The following is a 26,411-nucleotide window of genomic DNA, read 5'->3' as shown; positions in this document are numbered from 1 at the left end:
TTTTTTTTTCTTTTTGAGGTGTAATCCATACTGAAGGCTGTGGTCTTTGATCTTCATCAGTAAGTGCTTCAAGTCCTCTTCACTTTCAGCAAGCAAGGCTGTGTCATCTGCATATTGCAGGTCGTTAATGAGTCTTCCTCCAATCCTGATGCCCTGTTCTTCTTCATATAGTCCAGCTTCTCAGACTATTTGCTCAGCAGACAGATTGAATAGGTATGGTGAAAGGATACAACCCTGACACACACCTTCCCTGACTTTAAACCACGAAGCATCCACTTGTTTTGTTCGAATGACTGACTCTTGGTCTATGTACAGGTTCGTCATGAGCACAGTTAAGTGTTCTTGAATTCCCATTCTTCACAAGGTTATCCATAATTTGTTATGATCCATACAGTCGAATGCCTTTGCATAGTCAATAAAACACAGGTAAACATCCTTCTGGTATTCTCTGCTTTCAGCCAGGATCCATCTGACATCAGCAATGATATGCATGGTTCCATGACCTCTTCTGAATCCGGCTTGAATTTCCGACAGTTCCCTGTCGATATACTGCTGCAGCCACTTTTGAATGATCTTCAGCAAAATTTTACTTGTGTGTGATATTAATGATATTGTTCGACAATTTCCACATTCAGTTGGATCGCCTTTCTTGGGAATAGGTATAAATACGGATCTCTTCCAGTCAGTTGGCCTGGTAGCTGTCTTCCAAATTTCTTGGCATAGACGAGTGAGCACTTCCAGCACTGCATCCATTTGTTGAAACATCTCAATTGGTATTCCATCAATTCCTGGAGGCTTGTTTTTCGCCAATGCCTTCAGTAATCATATGCTGCCTCTTGAAATGGTTGAACGTTGGCCAATTCTTTTTGGTATAGTGACTGTGTATTCCTTCCATCTTTTGATGCTTCCTGCATCATTTAGTATTTTCCCCTTAGGATTCTTCAATATTGCAACTCGAGGCTTGAAGTTTTTCTTCAGTTCTTTCACCTTGAGAAATGCCGAGCACGTTCTTCCCTTTTGGTTTTCTATCTCCAGCTCTTTGCACATGTCATTATAATACTTTACTTTGTCTCCTCAGCTGCCCTTTGAAATCTTCAGTTCTTTTACTTCATCATTTCTTCCTTTTGCTTTAGCTACTGGACATTCAAGAGCAACTTTCAGAGTCTCTTCTGACATCCATTTTGGTCTTTTTTTTTCTTTGCTGTCTTTTTAATGACCTCTTGCTTTCTTCATGTATGATGTCCTTGATATCATTCTACAACTCATCTGATCTTTGGTCTTTAGTGTTCAACGTGTCAAATCTGTTCTTGAGATGGTCTCTAAATTCAGGTGAGATATACTCAAGGTCGTACTTTGGCTCTCGTGGACTTGTTCTAATTTTCTTCAGTTTCAACCTGAGCTTGCACATGAGCAATTGATGGTCTGTTCCACAGTCGGCCCCTGACCTTGTTCTGACTGGTGTTATTGAGCTTTTCCATCGTCTCTTTCCACAGATGTAGTCGATTTGATTCCTGTGTATTCCATCTGGCGAGCTCCATGTGTAGAGTCACCATTTATGTTGGTGAGAAAAGGTATTTGTGATGAAGAAGTTGTTGGTCTTGCAAAATTCTGTCATGCGATCTCTGACATTGTTTTTATCACCAAGGCCATATTTTCCAACTACTGATCCTTCTTTGTTTCCAACTTTCACATTCCAATCACCACTGTTACCAATGAATCCTGATGGCGGGTTTAGTCAATTTCAGACTGCAGAAGTTGGTAAAGTCTTCAATTTCTTCATCTTTGACCTTAGTGTTTGGTGCATAAATTAGAATAACAGTCGTAGTAACTGGTCTTCTTTGTAGGCATATGGATATTCTCCTATCACTGACAGTGTTGTACTTCAGGATAGATCTCGAAATGTTCTTTTTGACGATGAATGCAACTCCATTCTTCTTCAAGTTGTCACTCCCAGCATAGTAGACCACGTGATTGTCTAATTCAAAATGGCCAATACCAGTCCATTTCAGCTCACTAATGCCTAGAATATTGATATTTATGTGTTCCATTTCATTTTTGATGATTTCTAATTTTTTTAGATTTATACTTCGTACATTCCACGCTCCGATTATTAATGGATGTTTGCAGCTGTTTCTTCTCATTTTGAGTCATGCCAGATCAGTAAATGAAGGTCCTGAAAGCTTGACTCCACCCACGTCGTTAAGGTCGACTCTACTTTGAGGAGGCAGCTCTTCCTCGGTCGTCTTTTGAGTGCCTTCTAACCTGGGGGGCTCATCTTCCAGCACTATATCAGACAATGTTTCACTGCTATTCATAAGGTTTTCACTGGCTAATTTTTTTCAGAAGTAGACTGCTGGGTGCTTCTTCCTAGTCTGTCTTCGTCTGGAAGCTCAGCTGAAACCTATCCGCCGTGGGTGACCCTGCTGGTATTTGAATACCGGTGGTATAGCTTCCAGCATCACAGCAACACACAAGCCCCCCCAGTATGACAAACTGACAGATGGGGGGCAGAGGGCAGAGTGTGGGTGGGGGGACAGTGGCTCCTGAAGTGGAGACCTGGTGGGCGAGGTAGGAGGTGGGGGTGAATGAGGGTAGTGGGTTCTAGAAGGTCGGAGGAGGCAGCTCTGTGTGAACGTGCCCCGGCTGGAGCCAGGACCCCTGATGTGGAAGCCAGCATGCCCTGTCATAATAGTAATGCCGGTAATGAGGCCAGCACCTGCCCGCCGGGCCAGGGCTAGCTCTGGAGTTGCAGAATATTCCTCAGTGGCCTGGGAGAGCCCTCTTGGGCCGCCGTGGGTATGTTCAGCTGAGGGGCCTTTTCTTTTCAAACGCCAAGTGCAATTGCGTTATTCTGCTTTGGCAGAAGGGTATTCTCTGTCAGGTCTTCTGATGAGGCCAACTTGAACTGAAATTGTCGTCCTGATCATTGTCTGTGCTAAGTGCTTAACCTGACTTCATCCTCAGACCCTCCAAATCCCACACGGACAAGGAAGCTGAGACTCAAAGGGATTTGTTAGTGTATAAAATGCAGACACACAGTGTCTGAGTCTTCTGGGGCAGCAGTAACAAAATACCACACTAGGGGGCGTATAAGAACAGAAATTCACTGTCTCAGGGCTCTGCAGGCGGGGAGGCCGAGATCAGGGTGTTGGCCGTGTTGGCTCCTTCTGAGGCTCTGAGCGAGAAGCTGTCCCTGCCTCTCTCCCGGCTTCTAGTGGATCCCGGCGTTCCTGGGCTGCGGCTGCAGCGTCACATGGCGTCCTTCCTGTGTCTCTGTCTCTGTGTCTCTTCTCTTTTATAGGGACACCACTCATATAGGATTAGGACCCACCAAACTCAGCTATGACATCATGTTAACTTTACTGATAACATCTGCAAAGACCCTATTTCCAAACAGGGTCATGTTCACAGGTACTGGGGTTAGGACTTCAGAATATCTTTTTGGGGAACACAATTCCATCCGTAACACATATAATCTTCCTTTCTTTCTTTTTCTTTTCTTTTCCCTGTTCCCTTTCTTCCTCTTGGTTTTTCTTTCTCTCCTTTTATTTTATTCCTTTCTTTCTCTCTCCCCTTTTTGCTATATCTATCTCTCTCCCTTTCTCTCTCTCTCCCCCTTTCTCTCTCTCCCTTTCTCTCTCTCTCTCCCTTTCTCTCTCTCTTCCTTTCTGTCTCTCTGTCTCCCTTCCTGTCTGTCTCTCTGTCTCCCTTTCTGTCTCTCTCTCTCCCTTTCTCTCTCTGTTTCTCTGTCTCTCCCTTTCTCTCTCTCTGTCTCTCTCTCTCTTTCTCTGTCTGTCCCTCTCTCCCTTTCTTTCTCTCTCTCCCTTTGTCTCTCTCTCTCTCCCTTTCTTTTTCTCTCTGTCTCTCCCTTTCTCTCTATCTCTCTGTCTGTCTGTCTCTCTCTCCCTCCTTCCCACCGACATGCCAGGCCCTGGGCTTCAGATTTTGTATATGTCGCCCCGCTTACTTCTCACAGTGACTCTGTGCAATCGATCGTGCTGTTATCCTCATGTCACAGATGAGGAAACTGAGGCACAGGGAGACCAGGGACCTGCCCAGCATCACAGCCAGGCGACAGGGGAGCTGGGAGACAGGGCAGAGTGACAGTCTATTTTCCATGTAATAAAAATGAGGCAATTTTTTTTTAGATATGTGCTATTATTTTAATTTACTTTTTCAAAAATTGTTGTTGTTGAAGATATGCACAGCAAAACATACACCAGTTCAGCAAATTCTTCACGTACGTTTCAGGAACACTGATTACATTCTTCGAGTTGTGCAGCCATTCTCACCCTCCTTTTCTGAGCTGTTCTTCCCACGTTAACATAAGCTCACTGCCTCCTAAGATTTCTATCTAATTTTCTGAGTTGCTGTTGTCAAATCTGATTCCTTATAGATAGGTCTTAAAGGAGCATAATGCTCAAGGCAGACATTCTTTACTAGTTAAACTAACTATTGTTGGTTTAAAGAAGACTTCAGGGGACATATTTGGTTTAAGGTTTAAAGATTATCTCAGGGCAATAGTTTCAGGGGTTCATCCAGCCCCCATGGCGCCAGAAAGTCTGGAGTCAATGAGAATTTGAAATTCTGTTCCATGTTTTCCCCCTTTTGATCGGGATTCTTCTATAGAATCTTTGAGTAAAACATTCAGTAACGGTAGCCAGGCACCCTCCAGTTCTGGTAAAATGAGGCAGTACTTAACCATCCCCTGCCCGACACAAAAGATGCCTGTCACGGCACCTCCAGTCCACTTCAGCAGGTCTGGGGATTCCAGAAGTGGGTCTTGAGCCCTGGTGACCAGGGAGGGACCGTGCCTTTATGCCGGTGAACTGGGAGCAGGCATGGGTGCTGGCGCTGGGCAGGCGTGCACGGGAGGGAGGGGCTGGTTGTAGCCATCACCTACAGACGCGCTGGCGGGTGTCCCGTCCCAGGAAGGGCTCATCTGCTGGGGTTTTCCCAGTCCAGCCTCGGCGTCCCCTGCAACAGACTCCCAGCCACCAGCCCCTCACTCACCTCCAGCCCTTGCTGCTGCCAGCCCTGGGTCTTCGGGCGGTGAGACTCCAGCAGGAAGTGGTTCCTTCTAGAAGTTTCTGTGAGAGATTGTAAGTCAGGTTGAAAGGCTTTTGCCCAGTGAGACCAGCTGCTGTGTGGGGTTAGCCTGCACCCGACGCAGGCTGGGTCCTCGCTGGGAGCTGGCTGGTGGCTTCATATCCGAGACTCCAGCTCGGGCTCCATCTTTCAGAAGCCCACGTCTGTCCTGTGAGTCCCTGTCTTCACCATGTCCTGCTGACTGTAGGCACTTTTTGTCCCCATGCTGGCTGGCAGCTTGGGATGCGGTTCTATCACACGGCCCTCCCTGGCTGCCGGCTGCAGTGGGTGGGCTGGACGGAAACACGGGGCAGGGGGTGGTGAGGATAGAAAGGAGGGAAGGAATCGGCTAGAAAATGAGAGGAGGCAGAGTGGTGGGGGACCCAGGAAGAGGGGGAGTGTCCCCCCGGAGGAGCACATGGGCGCGCAGGTAGGGGACATTTGAGGTTGGGGCTGAGAGGCTGGGGGTCCTTTGTGGAGGCAGGGTGGGGGACGGCATGGGTCTCGCCCACCTGGGGGTGGTGGACCAGGTGCCGCGAGGGGTAGGGGCTGGTGGAGGGGCGTCTGAGGGCGAGGTAGGTGGCCAGGAACCGTCAGGGGCAGGCGGGGCAGGGCCGGGAGGAAGACTCAGGTCACAGGAGACAGGATTCAGGGCCACCGTGGCAGTGTGGTCAGCGGTGGCCTCCCAGGGGCTGTTTCTAAGACATCTGGGGGGCGGGGAGCAGAATGGGGATTGTTACAGGTGCCGGGGGGGGGCAGTGCAAGGGGCTTTGTTCTGGGGAAAGGAGGGGTTGGGGGTACGAAGGGTCAGTCGGGATGGAGTGTGGTCTGTGGGGTGACTGTGACCGTCCCAAAGGTTGGCAGCAGGGACCAGCCCCGTGAGAGCTCTGGGCTGGAAGAACAAGGAGCCGCCAAAAACCAGTCGTCATTGAGTCGACCCCCGTGAGTGTCAGAGCAGGACTGTGCTCCGTAGAGTATTCAGCGGCTGATGTTTTGGAAGTAGATTGCCAGGCCTTTCTTCCAAGGCCCCTCTGGATGGACTTGAACCTCCAACCTTTTGATCAGCAATCCAGCAGTTTCACTGTTTGCACCACCCTGGAACTCTAGGTAGATAGAGAGATGCATGTTGTGTGGGTTGGCTGGTATACCAGTTGCTGGCGAGTCGACCCTGACAGGGTGGCTCCGTGTGCGTCAGGTAGAACTGTGTCTCGTAGGCTTCTCAGTGGCTGATTTTTTTGAAGTAGATCACCAGGCCTTTCTTCTGAGGCTTCTCTGGGTGGACTGGAACCTGTAACCATTTGGTTAGCAGCCAAGTGCTTAACTGTTTGCACCTCCAGGGACTCCAAGTAGAACAAGGTCCAATGCCCCTTCTCCCACCGAGGAGTTCAGTCGTGGGCACACAAGGACGGCCTTTGTCTCAGGAACTAGCAGAATCACTTGCTCCCCTGGCTCCTGGACCACCCAGGGGTCTTCAAGGTGTTTCCAGCTGGCGCTGAGCCCGTTATCGTTTGGCCTGTAGCCCGTGTCATCCGTTATGTCTGTCTGATGATAGCTTTTGTTGTAGAGAAAAACCTGAAAGCTGCTTCAGGTTAAAACAGAGGTTTAGGAAGTGTTTAAAACAATTGCAGTTGGGGAACTGCATAGCCATGGAAAATGGAACTTCGTTATACAAGTAAGTATTCTTATGGGGTAGAAAGAGTGCCCAAACCGTAGGGAGGGCAATTAGAGGAAAATCAGTAAATATTGTAATAACCACACTCTGATTGTTACTGATTATTAATAGTATAGTTAGCGAGTACAGACAGTTTCACAGGATGCTTAGAGCGTGGTCACAAGATGCTTATGCGTATTTTCTTCGTCTGTCTCACAAGCACACCTTGTGGCCACAGTGCCCAGACAACACTCTTCCTGAGTACATGTATTTTGAGGGGGATAGATGGTCGCTTGGTTTCTTAGTCATCTAGTGCTGCTGTAACAGAAATACCACAAGTGGATGGTTTTAACAAGGAGAAGTTTATTCTCTCACAGTCTAGGAGGCTACAAGTCCAAATTCAGGGTGTCAACTCCAGGGGAAAGCTTTCTCTCTCTGTGGGCCTTCTCATCAATGTTCCCCTGGACTAGGAGCTTCTCAGCGCAGGGACCTCGGGTCCAAAGGACATGCTTTGCTCTCAACACTGCTTTCTTGGTGGTATGAGGCCCCCCACTCTCTGCTCGCTTCCCTTTCCTTTTATCTCTTGTAAGATAAAAGGTGGTGCAGGCCACACCCCAGTGAAACTCCCTTTACTTTGGATCAGGGGTGTGACCTTAGTGAGGGTGTTATAATCCCACCCTAATCCTCTTTAATGTAAAATTACAATCACAAAATGGAGGCCAACCACACAATCCTGGGAATCAGGGCCTAACCAAGCTGACACATATTTTGGGGGACACAATTCAATTCATGACACTAGGCTAAGACCTCTGGGGGCATCTGGTTTCATATCTTGGTTTTGACCGCCAAGGAAAAACATAGCTGTTAGTCTAGAAATCTGAATTAGACTTAGATAGCGTGGTCAGCATACTATGCCTCCATCCCAAAGACAGCGCTGCGAGTCGTCTGTCCCGAGACACTTTCTAGTCCTTCTCCAGGCCTGTGTTTAAGAATTCTTTTTGCCTGCAAATTCAGTAAAGCACCTTGATGGCTGGCATGTCCGTTGAATGTGGCCTGTGGTACCTGCTCTCCAGAGGTTCCTGATGGTGACTCTTGTGTTGGATCTCTGCCTCTGTCTCCTTTCCCAGGAAACCAGAACCTCCTCGGAGAGCATCATCTCTGTGCCTGCGTCCAGCACCTTGGGGTCCCCCAGCCGTGTGATATACGTGAGTAGTGTCCTCTCCACCCAGAGCGGGCAGGCGGGCAGGTGGCAGGTGGGTGGCGGAGCCCTGGGGCTGGGGCCAGCTGGTAACTCTGTCATCCCCACGGCTCGGGGTGTGGGACGGTCACTGTCACCACTGCTGGCCGGTGGAAACCAGGCAGATTCCCTGAGGCTGGAGTAAGGCCTTCACCGTGGGCACACACGTCTGACCAGATTCTCCTGTGGTGTTAACTGCAGCAAACACAGCCCCCAACTGCTCAATACGCAGGAGCGCCTGTGATTTTAAACAAAACTGTGTCAGCACAGGGCGAGGCGCGCCGGCAGCCGGCAGCCATGGCGTGGGTGGTAACAGCCGTACCGGTGACATGTGCTTTTGTTTTCAAGGCCTTGCAGCAGCCAGAGGCACAGCTGGGCATCGCACCCAGGACCCCGGGGTCCCAGAGCGTGGGTCCTCTCCAGGGAACCCCACTACTAGGTGCTGAAACCAGGCAGTGACTGGGCCCCGGGGACCAGTCCGTACCCTGCCGTTGGGGCTTCCAGGCGAGGGTGGGGCCAGACAGATGCTGAGCATGTGGCCCCAGGAGCAGGGCAGGATGTTGGCCTGGCATGCACAGACCAAGGCCAACCCAGGACATTGCATGTGCTATTTCTCAGGGCATCAACTTCCTGTTGATCAGACATCTGCCCTGGATTCCAGTCCTGAGCAGAGGCTCCCGCACGGGAATTCCACCTGGCCTCCTGAATCTGAACCCCCGTGCTGGTTTATCACATGGGGGAGCCAGCACTGCCTCAGGTCCCAGGCCCACAGGAGAGGGCTCGGGGGGTGCAGGGAGCTTAATACGGTACCTTCTCTCGGCCTGAGCGCCCCCATGAGGTGGGCGTCTCTGGGTGGGCGTGTTGTGCTACTTCATGGTGTGGCTCGGAGACACGGGCGTGGGTCCCACATCTCAGTATGTCTGGTCCCCATGGCCAGCACAGAGCCTGGGTATGTCCTGACCCCCCAGGCAGACGGCCCTGGAGCCGGGAGCTCTCTTCCCATGTCAGGTTTGCATCAGGGCTGGGCGGGGCATGCACTGCGTGTCCCTCCTTAATGCGGAAAGCCATCTTATTGCAGGCCCGCCTGCTCTTCACATGGTCCACCCCCTGCAGGGCACACCAGGTCTCAGGGGACCCCGCAGAGTCGGCTCCGCTGATCCTCACCACCAGGGATTACATCAAACCTCACGGTTTAGTTCTAGTCCTCCCCAGACACCAGACGCCAGGTCGAGGGTCCCTGGGGACACCTGCACTCCTGACCTGCTGGGTACAAATTCAGGGGCTCAGCAGCTCGCTAGAGCAGCTCACACACTCAGGAGAGCGCGAGGCTTATGATTGCAGTTTTACTCGGAAGGGTGTGACTCTGGCCCGACATGAAGACAAGATGCACAGGGTGAGTCTGGGAGGGTCCCCGACGTGCAGCTCCCATGTCCCCAGGGATGGTCACTGCCTGTGCACCGGCGTCTGTCCTCAACCAGAACACTCCCCTGAGCTTCAGTGTCCAGAGCTTGTATTAGGGTTCATTACATGGATGTCGTTTGGGGAAACCTCGCAGCTGAATTCAGCCTCCAGCCCCCTCCCCTGAGGTTGGGCTAATATCACGTGATGAATCTTTCTGGAAAGACCAGCCCCAACCATTAGCATAAACCCAGGTGTGGTCATCTCATTGGCATAAACCCAGGTGTGGTTCCATTAGCATAAACATAGGTGTGGTCCCATTAGCATAAACTCAGATGTGGTTCATTAGCATAAACCCAGCTGTGGTCCCATTAGCATAAACTCAGGTGTGGTCACCATTAGCATAAACTCAGGTGTGGTCACCATTAGCATAAACTCAGGTATGGATACATTAACATAAACTCTGAGGTGTGCTCTAGCACCCTGTATGAATCACAAACCAAAAAACCCATTGCTGTTGAGTCGATTCCGACTCATAGCGACCCTGTAGGACAGAGTAGAAGTGCCCCATAGGGCTTCCAAGGAGCTGCTGGTGGATTTGCACTGCCAACCTTTTGATTAGCAGCCGAATTCTTAACCACTGTGCCACTAGGGCCCCATATGAATCACAGAGACTCTCTACTCACTCCAGGAATTCCAAGGGTTTGGAGGTCACCTCCCAGGAACCAGGACAAGGGCCAGACTCCTCACCCCCAGATCCTGTCCACGCACAGCTCAGGACTGACGTAAAGAACACTGGTGCCCGGTACTCACCTGTGTGCACAGGTTGGGGGCATTGAGGGCAGCGTCCTCCTCCCCCTAGCCAGGAAGGGGTGCCCCCATGATGTCCTCATACACAAGGTGGCTGTGGGATTCATAGGGGGCTACGTCCCCACCCTCAGGTTGAGAGCGCCTGGTGGGCAGGGGCCCAGCTGCGTGCATCTTGGCATCAAGGGTAAGGTGTGCACACAGCCGGTGCTCAGTGCATTGTGGGCTTTAAAAAATACTGGGAGATTTTACTGTCTGTGTTCCTTATTACCAGAGTAATTCACAGCCATCTGAAAACAGCAGTCAGCACACAGGAGCAAATTAATCCATGTGTTATCCCACCAGCTGGAGTAGCCGTGGTCGCGTTTTGGGGCATGTGCTTTAGGTCTCTTTTCTGTGTGTGTGTGTGTGTGTGAGTGTGTGTGTGTGAATGTGTGTACATGAGTGTGTGTGTGTGAACGTGTGTAAGCGTGTGTGCGTGTGTGTGACAATGTTTGTGAGTGTGTGTGTGAGCATGTGTGCATGAGCGTGTATGTGTGTGTGTGAGCGTGTACATTAGTATATATGCGTATGTGTGTGCGCGTGTATGTGGGACTGTGAGCGTGTGTTAGCGTGTATGTGTATGTGTGAGCGAGCATGTGTGTGTGTATGAGAGCATGTATGTGTGACTGTATTGAGAGTGTGTGTGTGTGTGTGTGTGTGAGTGTGTGAGAGAGACTTCATCACAAAATGAGGTCACACGGAGCGTGTTGTTTTGTGACCTTTCTTCCTCAAAAAGCGATGAGTGGGCGTAACGAGAGGCACTGGTGGCTCCGCGGTAGAACTCTCACCTTCCGTGCAGGAGACCCGGGTTCCATCCCGGCCAGTGCACCTCACGTGCAGTCACCCCCGTCTGTCAGCGGAGGCTTGTGTGTTGCTGTGATGCTGAACACGTTTCTGTGGGGCTTCCAGACTAAGACAGACTAGGAAGAAAGGCCTGGTCATCTACTTAGTAAATCAGCCAATGAAAACCCAGTGGATCACAATGGCTCCATCTGCAACCAGTCACAGGGGTGGTGGCGGGCTGGGCGGTGTTCCACTGTGCGTGGGGTCACCATGAGTCGGGCTGACTCACGGCAGTGACAACAGCAACCGCAGGACAGCCTACGGCAACAGTGTTAGATTATGTATATTACTGCTGGCAGATTCCATTGTAACTGTAACATGCGGCTGCATCATCGTTGTTATTAATCATGCCGGATGGAGCATGGGCGAGAAACAACGGTTCTACGGCTCACTCCCCAGTGGCCTTCTGCCCACGAGTGGCCCGTGGTCACAGCCCTGCCCTGAGCCCTCGGCCTCGGGACGACAGATGGTGGACAGTGGAGCCGCTCAGGCAGAGCAGATGCCGAGGGGCCCCGAGCACAGCCGCTTAGCACCTATCTGGGGGTTAGAGCATGGGGCGTTTTCCGGGAGGTGTTGGAGGGCGGTCGGCTCTCGGCAGGGCGGTGTCCGGGGAAGCCCGAGGAGAACTGTGGTGTCACGGCTGAGCCGAGCTCCCCGGGGCCACCCGAGAAGCCAACTCTGCCCATGGCAGCCATGGCGGACCGTGCTGGGTCTACCTTGGAGGGGGACACGTCGGAGGGGAGGGAGGGGTCCCCAAGGGCAGATCCAGCAGGGACAGGGGCCCGTGTGCAGCAAGTGGTAAGAACCCATGTCTGCTCACCCCGCAGGTTCACGTCTGCCCAAGAGCTCAGCAGACGCTTCGGGGGTGCAAGACCAAGTATGGGGTTTGGGGTCTTGTCACGTGGGTGGGAGCTCAGATGGGCCTGGGGTGGCGATACCGAGGCCAGAGCTGGGCGGGAGACTGCCCCACATGGCGCCTCTGACCGGCCTCTGTCCAGTGCTCAGTGTGGGAGTGCCCAGTAGCCAGAGCAAGGCCTCTGCCCCACTCTGGGGACTCACAGAGCTGGGAGAAGGGGACAGGTGGCCACAGCTATGAGCAGGGCCATGCAGGGAGAAGCTGAGGAGAGTTACAGAGGGCGACAGCGCGGCCGGGAGCACTCCCAGGTGCTGCCCACCTGGACGGCACAGGGAGCCACGGCGGCATGAGCCCACCAGCTGGAGGGAGGGAGGGAGCGCCCGGGGCAGGCGCGGGAAGGCGGCACGGAGAGGGGCTTTCCGCCCCACGGGGGCCGTGCCGCAGCCGGCCCGGGAGACGGGCACTGTGCACAGAGGTGCTGAGTGTGGACTCTTGTGTGCAGATATGTGCATTAGTGTGTGAGAATGCAGGAGGGCATTGTGAGTGTGTGTAAGTGGGTGTGCAAGCGTATGTGTTAGTGTTGAGTGGGTGTGTGCAAGCACGTGTGTAAGTGGGTGGTTGTGCAAATATGTGCACTAGTGTGTGGGGGGGTGAGGGTGGGTGGGTGTGCAAGTGTGTGTGAGCGAGTGGGAGGGGCAGGTGAGTGTGGGTGGGTGGGTGAGTGTGTAAATATCTACACCTCCAGTCCCAGGCAGGTGTGTGTATGTAGGTATCTATGGACATAGGTAGCTATGGATGTAGGTATCGATGGATGCAGGCATCGATGGATGTAGGCATCGATGGATGCAGGTATTGATGGATGCAGGTATCGATGGATGCAGGTATTGATGGATGCAGGTATTGATGGATGTAGGTATTGATGGATGTAGGTATTTATATGGGCACACACAGTCACTGTCACGGTAATCTATCTCCAGCCATGGTCACCAGGCACTGTCCCAGGTGCGTCCTGGGCCTGACCTCTTGCCCCTGGAGCTGTCCTGTGATCAAGCCCCCACCTTGCAGAGGATGCCCAGGCTGGAAAGGGCACATTCTCAGTCTATGGGGCTCTTTAGTAGCTGGGCCCCCAGACCCAGGCCCATATGATCTCTGAGCCCGTCTCACCCCGGCCACAATATTGGGGGTGCACTCCCACCCACCTCTGGGTGGTGTGCCATGGGCGTCCTCCTCGAATCTGGCCACATGAAGGCTGCCCTCCCCTTGGGGGTCCTGCCCAGCCCTGTCCTCCCCCTCTGCCCTCCCGTCAGGGGTCCTCCCTAACCCTGTCCTCCCACTCTGCAGGCCAAGCTCGGTAATGAGATCCTGGACTACAGGGACCTGGCCGCCCTGCCGAAGAACAAGGCCATCTACAACATTGACCGCCCGGACATGATCTCCTACTCGCCCTACATCAGCCACTCCACGGGCGACCGGCAGAGCTACGCGGGCGACCGGCAGAGCTACGGCGAGGTGCGCACCGCAGGCCAGCCCTGGCCGGCAGGGGTGGGGGCACACCTAGTGGGTATACGCAGGGGTGGATTAACCAGTGAGCGCGGTATGCACTGGCTTGCATCAAGCAAGGTACGCACAGGTTAATTGTGTTCACTTGCTAATCCATGGTGAGCAGTTTCACACGGGTCTTACTACGTCTTTGACGTGGGGGACAGGTGAAGCTGCACTGCGGATTGCTGGGAAGGCATAGTTGGACCCACGTGCACCTTACTTACTGGCTGATCCAGCCCTGGGTATCAGGCGTGGAAACCGGAGGCCCCTTCCCGGGCGTCTGCCTTCTTCCTGCCCCTTCAGACAGCCTCACACACGTCTCACCTAATTAATCACCCAGGGGTCCCCGGGTGGTACGGATGGTTTCTGCTCGACTGCAAACCTAAAGGTTGGTGGTTCAAACCCACCTGGTGGTACCAGAGAAGAAAGGCCTGGCGATCTGCTTCCAAACAATCAGCCGTTGAGAACCCCGTGGCACATGGTTCTACCCCGACACACCCAGGGTCGCCGTGGCTTGGTTTCGGTTTGGCTCCTTGCTAAGAGCTGCTCTTCTCCAGCTGAAGTGAGGTCGGTTGGTGGCTTGTTTCTCTGTGTGGTTTTGAGAGGGCCGTGTGACCGACGGGGGTGCCGCCTGGAGCAGGGAGACCCCAGCACTCCCCAGTGGTTCCCTTGGACCTTCTGCTTTTGAGAGCCACTGGAGGGTCTCTTGGGAAGTGAGGGTGGAGGGTCCAGGGGAGCCATGATTGATGGGAGCGCTGCGTGGACTCAGATATGCCAGCAACCCATGCCCCAGTGCCGCCCACAGAGCCAGGTTGAACCCCAAGCTCTGAGACTCCGAATCACCCTCCCTTTCTGCTGAGCCCCCTTGCCCCTCCTTTCTGGGGAAACCTGGGGGTGATGGTCTCTCAGGATGTTGCTGCTCCTGCCCCGGAAGAACAGTCTTCCTTTTGGAAAAACATATCTAGTGGTGCAAAGGGTTACATGCTGGATTACTAACTAAAAGGTTGGAGGTTTGAGTCTGCCCAGAGGTGCCTTAGAAGAAGGGCCTGGTGATCTCCTTCTGAGAAATAGCCATTGAAAACCCTATGGAGCCCAGTTCTACTCTGACACGCGTGGGGGCGTCAGGAGGTGGAATCAGTTCAGGGGCTGCTGAGTGGGCAAGGGCGGGGACAAGCCCCAGGCTCCTCAGCTTGACACGTGTTTCTCTGGGACCTCGTTCTCTGGGCACTCCGGCCATATTTCCCCAAACACAAGGTTCTGGAAGCCTGTTTGTGTGTCTCATGGTGGCTGAGGGCCAAGGCCCTGAAGTGTGCCTATGTCCGAGTCCTGTGTTGCTGGCCGGTGGCGGCCACTGAACGGTCCCCTGCCCAGCACCCGCACAGGGACCGCAGCACTAACAGCCACTCTGTGTTGTGCCCACAGCCCCTTCAGTTGCTCTCACCAACGCCTGCTGAGGTAACACCACCCCGCCTACCCCCGTGTTTGCCTCACGCCCCCCAGCTTATAAAGATAACAGCCGAGGGCACCCCAAGCAGGACCCCCCGGCTCCTGGCAGGGGGCCGGGGCCCTCCTTGGCGCTGCTTATTTTTATAATCCCATCTCATCTGCATGCAGCAAGCGCGGATGCCTGGGGATCGCAGGTCTTGCCCGAGCCGACAGTGCCTAGGCCCCGGTTTTATTTAGAGAAGAGATTCGGGAGCTCAGGCCAGCGCAGGTCCCACCTGTATCTCTCTGGGTGAGGAACACGGACGCGCCCGGTCCTAGTGGAGAAATGCTCTGGAATTGTTCGCGCATCAAACACGTCTGTTGTTAGCCCGTTTTTCTCTCGTTTTTCAGAATGAGTCAGTGATGTGGATAGCTGCCAGTCAGGCCTCATTTTCCCTGTTAGATCTGGGTTTCACTGTAGCCAGCACTGAGGGACGGGGACAACAGCCTCCCTCTTGAGCACCTACTCTGTGCTCAGTGAGGTTTCGAGCACTTCACTATTGTCTCAGTCATCCAGTGCTGCTATAACAGAAATACCACAAGTGAATGGTTTTAATGAAGAGAAGTTTATTTCCTCACAGTCAAAATAGGCTAACAGTCCAAATTCAAGATGTCAGCTCCAGGGGAAGGCTTTCTCTCTCTCGGCCTTCTCATCAGTGTTCCCCCGGACTAGGAGCTTCTCGGCACAGGGACCCCAGTCCAAAGGACGTGCTCTGCTCCTGGCACTGCTTTCTTGATGGTATGAGGTCCCCCTGTCTCACTGCTCACTTTTGTCTTTTATATCTCAAGAGATTGCCTCAGGACACAATCCAGTCTTGTAGACCAGGTCTTGCCTCACTAACACAACTGCCACCCATCCTCCCTCATTAACATCACAGAGGCAGGTTTACAACATACAGGAAAATCACACAGTACCAGGAATCATGGCTCAGCCAAATTGATACACGCATTTTTTGGGGGACATAATTCGAACTATGACAACTAGTATTTGCTCATCAAATCCTGCAACAACGCTGTCTTAGTGTCTGAGTGCTGCCATAACAGAGACACCACATGGGAGGGCCTCAGAGAGCGGAAATGTATTCTCCACCGTTTAGGAGGCTGGAATTCTGCATTCAGGGCGCAGGCTCTAGGAGAAGGCTCTCTCTGTCGGCTCTGGGGAAGGTCCTGGTCTCTTTTCAGCTTCTGTTCCTTGGTTCCTTGGTGATCTCCACGTGATGTCTATCCTCCCCCATTTCTACCTGCTTGCTTAATCTGCTCTTGTGTAGCTCAGAAGAGATTGATTTAAGATACACCCTGCTCTAAGACCACCTTAACATAGCAAGAAATGCTGTTCCCAAATGAGATTAGAACCACAAGTATAGGAGTTAGCATTTACAGCGCATATTTTCGGGGGGACACAATTCAATCCATAACAGACCCCAAGAGATACATTCTGGGGTTTTCCCCTGCTTACCGATAGGGAAAACTGAGGCATGGGGAAGTCAGATAACTTTCCCAAAGTCTCACCGCACCAGGCCCACTGCCTCTCAGCCCAGACAGGTTAGTGCACAGGGCCTGAGTGTCCCCATGCCCTCGCGAACCCTGTGAATGGCCCCGTGAATCAGTCCCTATGTATGGGGGCCCTGGAGACTGCACTCACTGGCACGGTGACCCCACAGGAAGACTGCGGCTGCGTCTGCAGGGCAGGTTATTGGTCTTCCCCAGGCACTCTCTTTCTGAGGGTCTGCTCTGATCGCCAAGTGCCCTCCTTGGGCCGTGGACCTGGAGCTGGGGCAGTGGGGGTGGTGCAGTGCCAGCGTCAGGGCCCCTCTGCTCGCATGGCACCAGGACCCCAGTGTTGCGCTCCCGGCCCTTGTCCCGGCCCTCGGGCTGGTCCCAGGAGAACCAGAACCTTCAGCAGAGCCCCTGCCCAGCTTCTCCACCGACACCCTAACATTCCCCCCCTTAGAAGCAATGCAGGGACGGGAGTGGAGGGGCCCTGTTTCAGCCCCGACAGTGCGGTTCTGTTGGGAGCAGCCTGCCCATCTGCAAAACCAGAGCTAGCCAGCCAGCAGATGCTGGGACCAGGGGACGCAGGCACCAAGCCGTGCGAGTAGCCGGCTGGCTTAGGCTCCCACAACCATGTGCCGGCTGGCGACCTGGGTACAGCCTGTGAGGTGTCGGATAGGACCCTTACGAGGTAACCCAGCCTCTAGCACTGTGCAGAGGACACCCTAGAGATGGGGGGGACAGCCAGGGCTCCAGACGCCCCGGGAGGGGGCCCACCGCCATGAGGGACAGCCAGGGAGCCCAGAGAAGCACAGGCAGGACTGGCAGGTGGCATTGCCAGCCGGGGGCCCAGTGTGGGTGAGACGAGGAATGGGTGCCCAATATGCTCAGGGACAGTGGCCAGGCCCATCTGGTTGGGGACAGGCCCTGGGGGAGGAAGGAAAGCTGGAGAGGCCGAGGGACCTTGCACTGCTTGTTAATGGCGCTGACCTGGGGGGCGTGGCAGAGGGTCACCACCCAGTGGAAGGCCAGGTGGGCTTGCCACCCTCATGCCAGCCTGCCAGGTAGTGGGGTCCGGGCAGCTGCCTCCCCAGGCCATGCCACATCCCTCTCACGCCGCCTCCGCCCGCCCTGCCTGCTGCTGCCGGAATGCCATCTGCATCGTCGGTGCTGTGTGTCTGCCTCTGTGAGCTGTGCTTCTGGGTCCAGAGGGGGCACCCCTGCTCCCAATATGCCTTGGGGGCCCTGGAGTCCAGTTCACACATGGGGAGCCCTCCTCGGACCGGGGAGACTACGGAAACTTGGTGACTCTCAAACTGTCCCGAGGAGCCCCGGCACTGAGGGCTGGGCGGGAGGGGAGCTGGAGGAGGCAGGAGGAGCCAGAAGCTTCTACCACCTCTGTGGGGGCTGAGCCCACAGGAAGGGCGGGAGGAGGGGTGGGGCGGGACCCTGCCCTCGGAACTGGGGATATCAGCACCAAGCCCTCCACACCTCACTCTTCAGGTGGACCTGGCATGTGTGGGGGTTACTCGGGGCCATGTGGAGTCAGCCACGTTGGGGTGTGGAGGGGAGGGGCCGGCAGGGCTTTGAGCGGGGCGTTCATGGGTTGTGTCTTTCCTCACAGGGGGACCAGGAAGACCGGTCCTACAAGCAGTGCCGGACCTCCAGCCCGAGCTCCGCGGGGTCAGTCAGCCTCGGGCGCTACACCCCGCCCTCGCGGTCCCCGCAGCACTACAGCCGTCCAGGTACTTGGCCTCCACGGCCCCTTCACCTCTGACGCGGCCACGTGGCTCCTGGCTTTTCCATTACAGAGTGGGCTCTCCGTGAGCAGCTGGGAAAGTGAGGGAATGGTGCAGGGTTGGCAGCGGATGGCTGAGGGCCCATCCATTGAGGGGCTTCTCGTGTGGGCGGGGGAGGCTCACCTGTCGGTGGAGGCGTAAAGGAGTGCTGAGCGCTGGAAACCTACAGATATTTCAAGGACAGGATATGCGGGAGGCTGAGCGGCGTATGCGGGAGGCTGAGCAGTGTACGCGGGAGGAGACCAGAGTGGGTTAGTCATGAGCTCTTGCGGTCAAGGTGGACCTGAGCCAGAAAATACAGTTGGGGTACTCATCAGTGACTCCCCTAGAGGGGCTCAGTGGCGGCAAAGCCCGTCCCCATGGAGAAATTGGCGGGAAGCCACTGCCAGTCACTCAGAGCAGGAAAGATCCTGAGGCGGGTCCTTATTGCCCCGTCTCATCCCACTTACCGCCCAGCACCTGGCTGTGTCTTGCTCCCCCTTAGCTTCTACATTCCTTGCCTCCCTCAGCGGGTCAGAGCCACACGGACGCTGCCTTTTTGAGGGGTTTTTCCAAGCTGCCACCTCCTCGGCCAGCTCGTGTGTGACTCCCTGTTCACACCCCAGGGCTATGTTCTCGTTGATGCAGCCTGCATGGGAGAGTCAAGACTCACTCATTGGCAAAGTTATTTTTCTTACTCCCTGCAATGTACCTGGTACATGCTGCTCAATAAAAGTTGAGAAAATGGATGGGTGAATGAATGAGTGAGCTAATGAATGCATGAATGAGACAGTGAATAAATGAGGGAGTGAATGAATGTGTGAATGAGTGAGTGTGTAAGTTAATGAATGTGCAAATGAATGAGTGAGCAAATGAGTGAGTGAGTGAATGAGTGGTAAGTGGATGAATGAGTGAATGAATGAATGAGTAGATGAGTGAGTGAATGAGTGAGTAAATGAGTAAGTGTGTGAATGAGTGAGTGAATGAGTGAGTGAATGAATGAGTGAATGAGTGAGAGTGAACAAATGAGTTAGTGTGTGAATGCGTGAGAGTGAGTGAATGAATGTGTGAGTGAATGAGTGAATGAATGAGTGAGTAGGTGTGAGTGAGTGAATGAGTGAGCAGATGTGTGAGTGAGTGAGTTAAGGAGTAGATGAGTGAGTAGATGAATGAGTGAGCAGATGAGTGAGTGAGTGAGTGGTGAGCAGGTGGTGGGTGAGTTGGTGGATGAACGTCAGTTGACTTCCTTGAGGTCCTTCCCTGGTGGCCCCTTATCGGCCTGTTGGCCACCCTGTTGACACAATGACCTGGGTTGCTTGAGCTCCTGTGCTTGGCTCGCGGTAACCGTAGACAGCCAAGGCTTGGATCTCAGCTGGGTGTCAAACCGGGCCCTTGACCCCAGAGAGTCCCCAAAGCGAGCGCCGGGCAGGGTCAGGGAGAGTCGCTCTGGCTCTGGAACGCAGCAGAGGCTCCCGCCCAGCAGCCCTGGGGCCACCACCTCTCCAACCTGGCCAGAGCTGCCCTACTACCTACCTGCAGCAATAGCAGAGTGGTTTACAGCTCATTGAGTGACCCCTTCAGGTGCCTCAAAAAGGTGTGCATTCCTCAAAGAGGATGCAAAAATGTTCCTAGCAGTGTGGGGACCAGGAATATTTTGTGGCTTTGTGGTCTGCAGTCCCGATGTGGACTCTGACTTGCTCTCTGTTGCCCCTAGCTGGTACTGTGAGTGTTGGTACCAGTAGCTGCCTGTCCCTGTCCCAACACCCAAGCCCCACCTCCGCGTTCCGACATCATTACGTCCCCTACTTCAGAGGTAAGGCGCTCAGGGCTGTGGGCTGTGAGTGGTCCCAGCGTCTTGTGTGGCCGCTGTCCCGTGTCACCGCATGGCTTTGGAAACGCTTGTCCCACGTCCCTCACTCCCTTGCTGTGTGTGTCTTGTGCGTCTGGCTCCGTTGCTGTCCGTGTCTGAATGTTCTAGAAGGAAGACGTAGATCGCTGGTAATGTCAGGGAGGGAATGGAGAGGAACGGGTCTGGACAGCAGTAGGAAGAGGGAAGGAGGACCCGCCAGGCTCTGGTCTAGGTGCTGCACCCGAGTCATCTGTGTTATATCCCACATAATCTTGGTGAGGTGTGGGACTGTTAGCCTTGGGTTCAGGAAGAAACTTAGGCAGAGAGGGGGCAGGGGCCACTCCAGGCCAGCGTGGTTCCTGAGTCCTGGTTCTTCCCAGGATGCAGACCCAGCCACGATCACCCTTTCTGCACATCTGCGTGCATGTGAATTGCATCCAGGAAAATGGCGAGCATGTGCTCATGTGGAAAGGCACTTGGAGCATCAGAGGAAGCAGCGCTGATGTTCTTGACGACTCCCCAGGGGGTGGGTCAAGTTCCTCATTCCTCACACCTACTGAATGGGAAAAGGCTCTGAAAGACCCTCCCACAGGTGTATCAGACATAAGTGTGTGTTGGTCACAAGTACACTCTTGCATCCATTTCTTTTACGTGCATGGTGATCACTTACCTGGACTGATGAACGGCATCGTGATAAACGGAGAAAAAATTGAAGTTGTCAAGGATTTCAATCTACTAGGATCCACAGTCAACATCCATGGAAGGAGCAGTCAAGAAATGAAACAAGGTATTGTTCTGGGCAAATCTGCTACAAAAGTCCTTTAAAGTGTTAAAAAGCAAAAATGTCACTTTGAGGACTAAGGTGCACCTGACCTAAGCCATGGTATTTTCAATGGCCTCATATGCATGTGAAAGCTGGACAATGAATAAGGAAGACTGAAGAAGAATTGATGCCTTTGAATGATGGTGTTGGCGAAGGATATGGAATACACCGTGGACGGCCAGAAGAACGAGCAAGACTGTCTTGGAAGAAGTACAGCCAGAATGCTCCTTGGAAGCGAGGATGGTGAGACTTGGTCTCACTTACTTTGGAAGTGTTAGCAGAAGGGACTGGTCCCTGGAGAAGGACATCATGCAGAGGGTCAGTGAAAACAGGGGAGACCCTCTGTAAGATGGACTGAACGATAGCCACAATGGCGGAACCAAACATCCCAGCCATCAGGAAGACGGCGCAGGGCCAGGCTGCGTTCCGTTCTGCTGTACACAAGGACGCCATGAGTCAGAGCCACCTCGACAGCCCCTAAGAACAACCATCACTTGCCTTGAGCAGTCTGTGCTCCTGCTGAGAAGAGTCCCCGTCGCCACTGCAGGCACGGACGTCCTCACCTCCTCGTGGCCAGTGCTCACAGCCATGGTCTCTTCTGGGCGTGTCGATGTTTGTGAGCAGAAGGGAAGCTGGCGAGGCCTTGCTGCACCTACCCAGCTCCCTGGGAGTCACCCGCATGGCGTTCTCTCATGCCTGTGTGGCCCTGCTGGGGTTGAGCTGTTACATCTGTGGGTCCTGGGCAGAGGTGTGGCCCAGGACAAGGCCAGGCGGTGGGATGCACACTCCCCTGGCAGCCCCCCGGGAGCTGGCTGGATGGTGGCATGGCCCTGGCAGCCCTCTCCCACGGCCGCCTCTGAGCCCCGGCCTTTACCTCTCCCGGGCGAGGGGAGTCCTCACCTCTCCCAGGTGAGGGGAGGCAGGCTGAGCCCTAAGCCCAAAGCTATGCTGGGGTGGTGGGGGCAGGCAGCCCAGCCCTCCCCCAGCTTGAGAGCAAGGCCCTCCGTCCATCCCTGATGGTGGGAAGAGTACAGAGAGGCCCCCCTCACCCTTCTGCCCCCCAAAATGTGGCTCCATAACTGGCTTGCTGTCACCATCAGAGGGTCCCTCCCGGAGGCGGGGGAGCACCCCACGTGCTTGGCTCTGGTGGGCGCTAGCCCGTGCGGATTGCTGCCTTCAATGCCGTCCTGCCCTGTTCCTTCCTGCCTGCTGGGCACTGTCTCATGCCGCTCCCCTCGGGTCGGGAGAGCCTGGCACCCACTCTGCCCCCGCCTGGCCCCCCCGGCTATCTGGGACCCTTCACAGACCGTGGGAGTGCCCAACCCCATTCAGACTGGCCGAAGCCCGGCCCTCAGCCCTGAGGGGAGACTGGCCGAAGCCCGGCCTTCGGCCCCGAGGAGACCAAGGCTCCCGAGTCCAGTTCCCAACCCAGGCCTCACAGGTCATGTGCCCTGGGGTCCACCTCAGAGGCCACACCAGACCTGTCCTTCACCCGATGCCACTTGTCCCACCCGATGGACTCCACACATCCTGGCCTGTGTGCAGCTGGCTCACCGACCCTCTCAGGCCCCACCGACCCGCTCAGGCCCCGCCGACCCTCTCAGGCCCCGCCGACCCTCTCAGGCCCCGCCGACCCGCTCAGGCCCCGCCGACCCGCTCAGGCCCCGCTGACCCTCTCAGGCCCCGCCGACCCGCTCAGGCCCCGCTGACCCTCTCAGGCCCTGCTGACCCGCTCAGGACCCGCTGACCAGCAGACTGTCCTCATCCATATGGTGTGAGGGGGAAGGGGTTCAGGCTGGAGCCTCAACTCTAGGCCTGCCCCCACCTACTTGTGTGCCACCAGAGGCACCTCTGGATCTCACTGAGCGCCAGCTTCTTGGCTTTCAAAGGTACCCTGGTCTCTGGGCCAGCAGCTCCCGAGGTGGTTTGTGGTGACTGCTCAGATAGCACCTCAGTCAGGGCTCTCAGGAGAGACAGCCAACAGGAGCGGGATACACACACAAACCAAGAACCCAAACCTGTTGCCGTCGAGTCGATTCCAACTCATAGCGACCCTGTAGGACAGAGTAAAACTGCCCCACAGGGCTTCCGAGGAGCGGCTGGTGGATTCCAACTGTCGACTTCTTGGTTAGCAGCCGAGCTCTTAACCACTGTGCCCCCAGGGCTCCTGTACAGGCAGAGAGTTTATTTGAAGGAATCGGCTCACACGACTGTGGGGCTGGGGAGTCTGAAACCTGTAGGCCGGGTGACAGGCTGGACGTCCAGCAGGAAGTCCATGTTGCAGTCTGGAGGCAGAATCCTCTTTCGGGAAACCTCAGTTGTTGCTCATGAGGCCTTCAAGTGACTGGATCAGGCCCACCGCACTGTGGAGGGCGATCTGCTTTACTTAAGCTAACTGATTCGAGTGTTAACCACGCACAACACTTCACTGCAGCCGCTAGACTCGAGTTTGACCCAATGCCTGGGCACCCCAGCCCAGCGGAGTGGGCAGTGACGTACACCATCAGAGACCATGCCCCCACGTGCTAGCGTGTAACAAAACCCTCGCACGTGGATGGGAGCCGGTCTTGATTCAGGGCCACCTGAAGAAAACTTCAACAAGAGCCGTCTAAGTGCTCCTTGTGGCCAGAGCTGGCGCAATTTGATCTACAAAATAATCGAGTTGTACTGGATCATAACCCAGAGTGTGAAATAAACATTCATACGTATGCCAATAAACAATTGAATAAAGAAATGGCAGAAAGGAGACAAATCCCCCTTTCAGAAGAACCTCCCATAATGTATGGAGATGCCCTGCCCTCAAGGCAGTGCCCCCGCCAGCGCCCTGAGAGTGGGCTGTGCTTGGTGATGTCCATCCAAAGGGGACAAGATGGGAAGGTAAAACAAGTCACTCCCCAGTGGGGATGCCAAGCCAGCACACCTGGCCAGGTGACAGGGCCATCATGGTCAGTGACGTCGTGCTGAGGGCGTGGGAGACACGGCCGTGGTTGTCACTTGGGGACCAGGACCCCAGAGTACACCTGCCCCTGGATCCTGGTCCTGCGGAGCATCTGACGGAAGCAGCGCCTCCTTGGATGAGTGCGCCTCCACGGAGCTCTGTCTGCAGTTCCGGGGAGGCTGCATCCCCGGCTCGGAGCCCTGAGATGTGCTGGAATCTTCCACCAAGCGGGTGAGACTGAGTGGACGGGGCCGTGACATCGACGTGGAGAGAGGAGCTGTGACAGCCCCCCAGCGAGCAGGCTGTGCAGAGAGCTTACACGCTCAGTGAGGACATCAGGTGACCATCTCTGCCCTCCCGGACTCAAGCGGACTGGAGGTGTGACCCAGGGTCCACAGGGTCCACCGTCCTGGGTGACCGTCTCTGTGCCCCCGGACTCACGCGGACAGGAGGTGTGATGCCAGGGTCCACTGTGCTTGCTGCCTTCAGGGTGGACCGGACACAGCCTCTGCGTGGGAACTGATGTGTGACTTCCTTCTCCTGCGAGTGGGAGGGGGCTCCCCAGGAGCGCAAGCCCGCTCTGTGAGTCTCGTGAAATTCCAGGGGGCTCGTTTGACACGGCGCTGGAGGGGCAGCTACAGGAAAGCAGGCCTCAGGCGTGAGAGGCAGGGACGGGTCTAAAGTGTCGCTGGTCAGCGGGGCCAATTGGTGCCTCATTGTTATGTGGCCACAAGGAAGAGGCGACATGGCTGTGCACGGAAATGTTGGCGGAGCTCTTCTTCCTGCACCCGCCAAGATGCTAGAGCCAGCCGTCCCCTCTGTGGGTCCACAGAGCCGAGCCCACCCCGCCCCCTGCGTGTTCCCAGCAGGTCCTGCTCCTGGGGACACACGTTCCCAGCCAGTTCTAAGCACCTTCCTCCCAGCCCCCGCCTGCCCGTCCTCTCCCAGCTCTGACACAGCCCCTGTGTGAAGCCCAAAGTGTCACTCGGCGTCCTGTGGCTCTGAGCTGCTGCAACTCGAATGAGGTGCTTACAAGTCAAGAGAGCCCCCTCTTCCCTTCAACAAGCTGTTGCCTGACGCCATGGGGGTTCCCGGGGTACCTGGAGAGGAAACGGGCTGTGCTGTGTGTGTCCCCTAAAATGAGATGTGTGTGTTGTCATCAGACCGTCCACGCCATCACATCTGTCCATCCCACCATCCCGTAAATAGGTGTGGGAGGAGGGGCTTACCCCGGTCACTGTGACCATCCAGAAGTTCGACTTGATGATTCAACCTTGTGTGGAAACAGGAATCCCAGATGCAGCTGGGGTGAGACGGGGAAGCCAGAGCCAGACACTCCCATTTAACATGCCGAGAACTCAGGAGCTTGCTTTAGGAGTGTGGGGGCTGGCGGGCACTGAGCGCTCAGTGGTGTGGAGCTGGTAGGACTTCCCTGAGTGGCTTTTCAGCATGGATGTCGTTAATTTCTGAGCCTTGATCCTAGTCTGAGTGGCGAATTTGGGGGCTCTCAAAGAAGGCAGCATCTTTCTCAAAAGGGATGAGTAGGAAGAGGGCGTCCCCTGGTGGTGCAAAGGGTTAAGCTTGGCTGCTCACAGAAAGGTTAGACAGAGGTTTGAGTCCACCCAGAGGTGCCTTGGAAGAAAGGCCTGGTGATCTACTTCTGAAAAATCAGCCACTGAAAACCCTGTGGAGCACAGGTCCACTCTGACGCACACGGGGTCACTGTGAGTCAGGGTCCAGTCATTGGATTTTTCGGTGAATTTGCGGTCTGTCAGCTTCAAACGCCGGCCATGGCAGGTACAGGGAGCAGACCAGGTGTGTCCCCCAAGGATGGGGGATGCTGCCAGGGAGCCCTGGCCACCGCCTGCTGGCCAAGGTCCCCACCAAGCCGTTGGTGCCCTGGGGCTGCTGAAAGGTGTTGGACTCAAGCGTTGGATTAGGAAGTCGAAGGGTCTGGGCTCCGTGGGCAGGGGAGGGGCTCACCGGGGTCCGCTTCGGTGCTTGAAACACTCTCCTCTGCTCTCCGTCTCCCCTCGGGTCCGCTGTCCCTGCTCTTCTGTCTGGAGGCAGTGAAAGTGGTCGCAGTACCCCGAGCCTGTCCGTGCTCTCAGACAGCCGGCCTCCTCCCTCCACCTACCAGCAGGCGCCGCGCCACTTCCACGTCCCAGGTAGGACTGCGTGCCACCCACTGCCGTGCTCGGCTCAGTGGTCGGGTGCTCGCCTTGGCCCCATGGCGCCCGAGAATTCCCACGCCTCCCCAGTGCTCCCCCAAATTCTGATACTCTCTGAAAACATGCAAATGGATTTACACAGCCACAACATGCCGTGGGTTTGAATTTCTCCCAAATCCCCTCAAACCCCAGAAAACTGTGTCCATCCTCCGGGAATGGGCTGGGGAGAAGGCTGTCTGAGTTGGCGGCATTGCTGGGGCCCCGGGGTTCTTGCTTGCTGCCCCCGGTAGCTGCCTGTCCCCTTCCATGCGGGGTGCTACGAGCAGTGGCATGTCGGGCCAGGGGGCGCTTGGTCTGCGGGGCCGGGTGCCCGCCTTCTGCGATCACAGGTCGGGTAAGTGGACTGTTGTGG

General features: G+C 55.1%; 1 protein-coding gene across 1 annotated transcript in view; it reads left to right on the top strand.

Annotated features, from left to right (window-relative positions):
* Positions 1–26,411, top strand: part of ABLIM2 (actin binding LIM protein family member 2) — a 140,855-nt gene that overhangs the window by 66,092 nt on the left and 48,352 nt on the right. The window contains exons 9-12 of the mRNA XM_012557600.1: positions 7,867–7,944; positions 13,264–13,431; positions 14,887–14,919; positions 18,065–18,185. Coding sequence (XP_012413054.1) covers positions 7,867–7,944; positions 13,264–13,431; positions 14,887–14,919; positions 18,065–18,185 — 400 coding nt within the window. The remainder of the gene's footprint in view (positions 1–7,866; positions 7,945–13,263; positions 13,432–14,886; positions 14,920–18,064; positions 18,186–26,411) is intronic.

This window comes from Trichechus manatus, unplaced genomic scaffold (assembly GCF_000243295.1).
Source record: "Trichechus manatus latirostris isolate Lorelei unplaced genomic scaffold, TriManLat1.0 scaffold00111, whole genome shotgun sequence".
NCBI classification, from domain to species: Eukaryota; Metazoa; Chordata; class Mammalia; order Sirenia; family Trichechidae; genus Trichechus; species Trichechus manatus.
The sequence above is the reverse complement of the archived record's forward strand: the minus strand, read 5'-3'. Positions and strand labels throughout refer to the sequence as shown.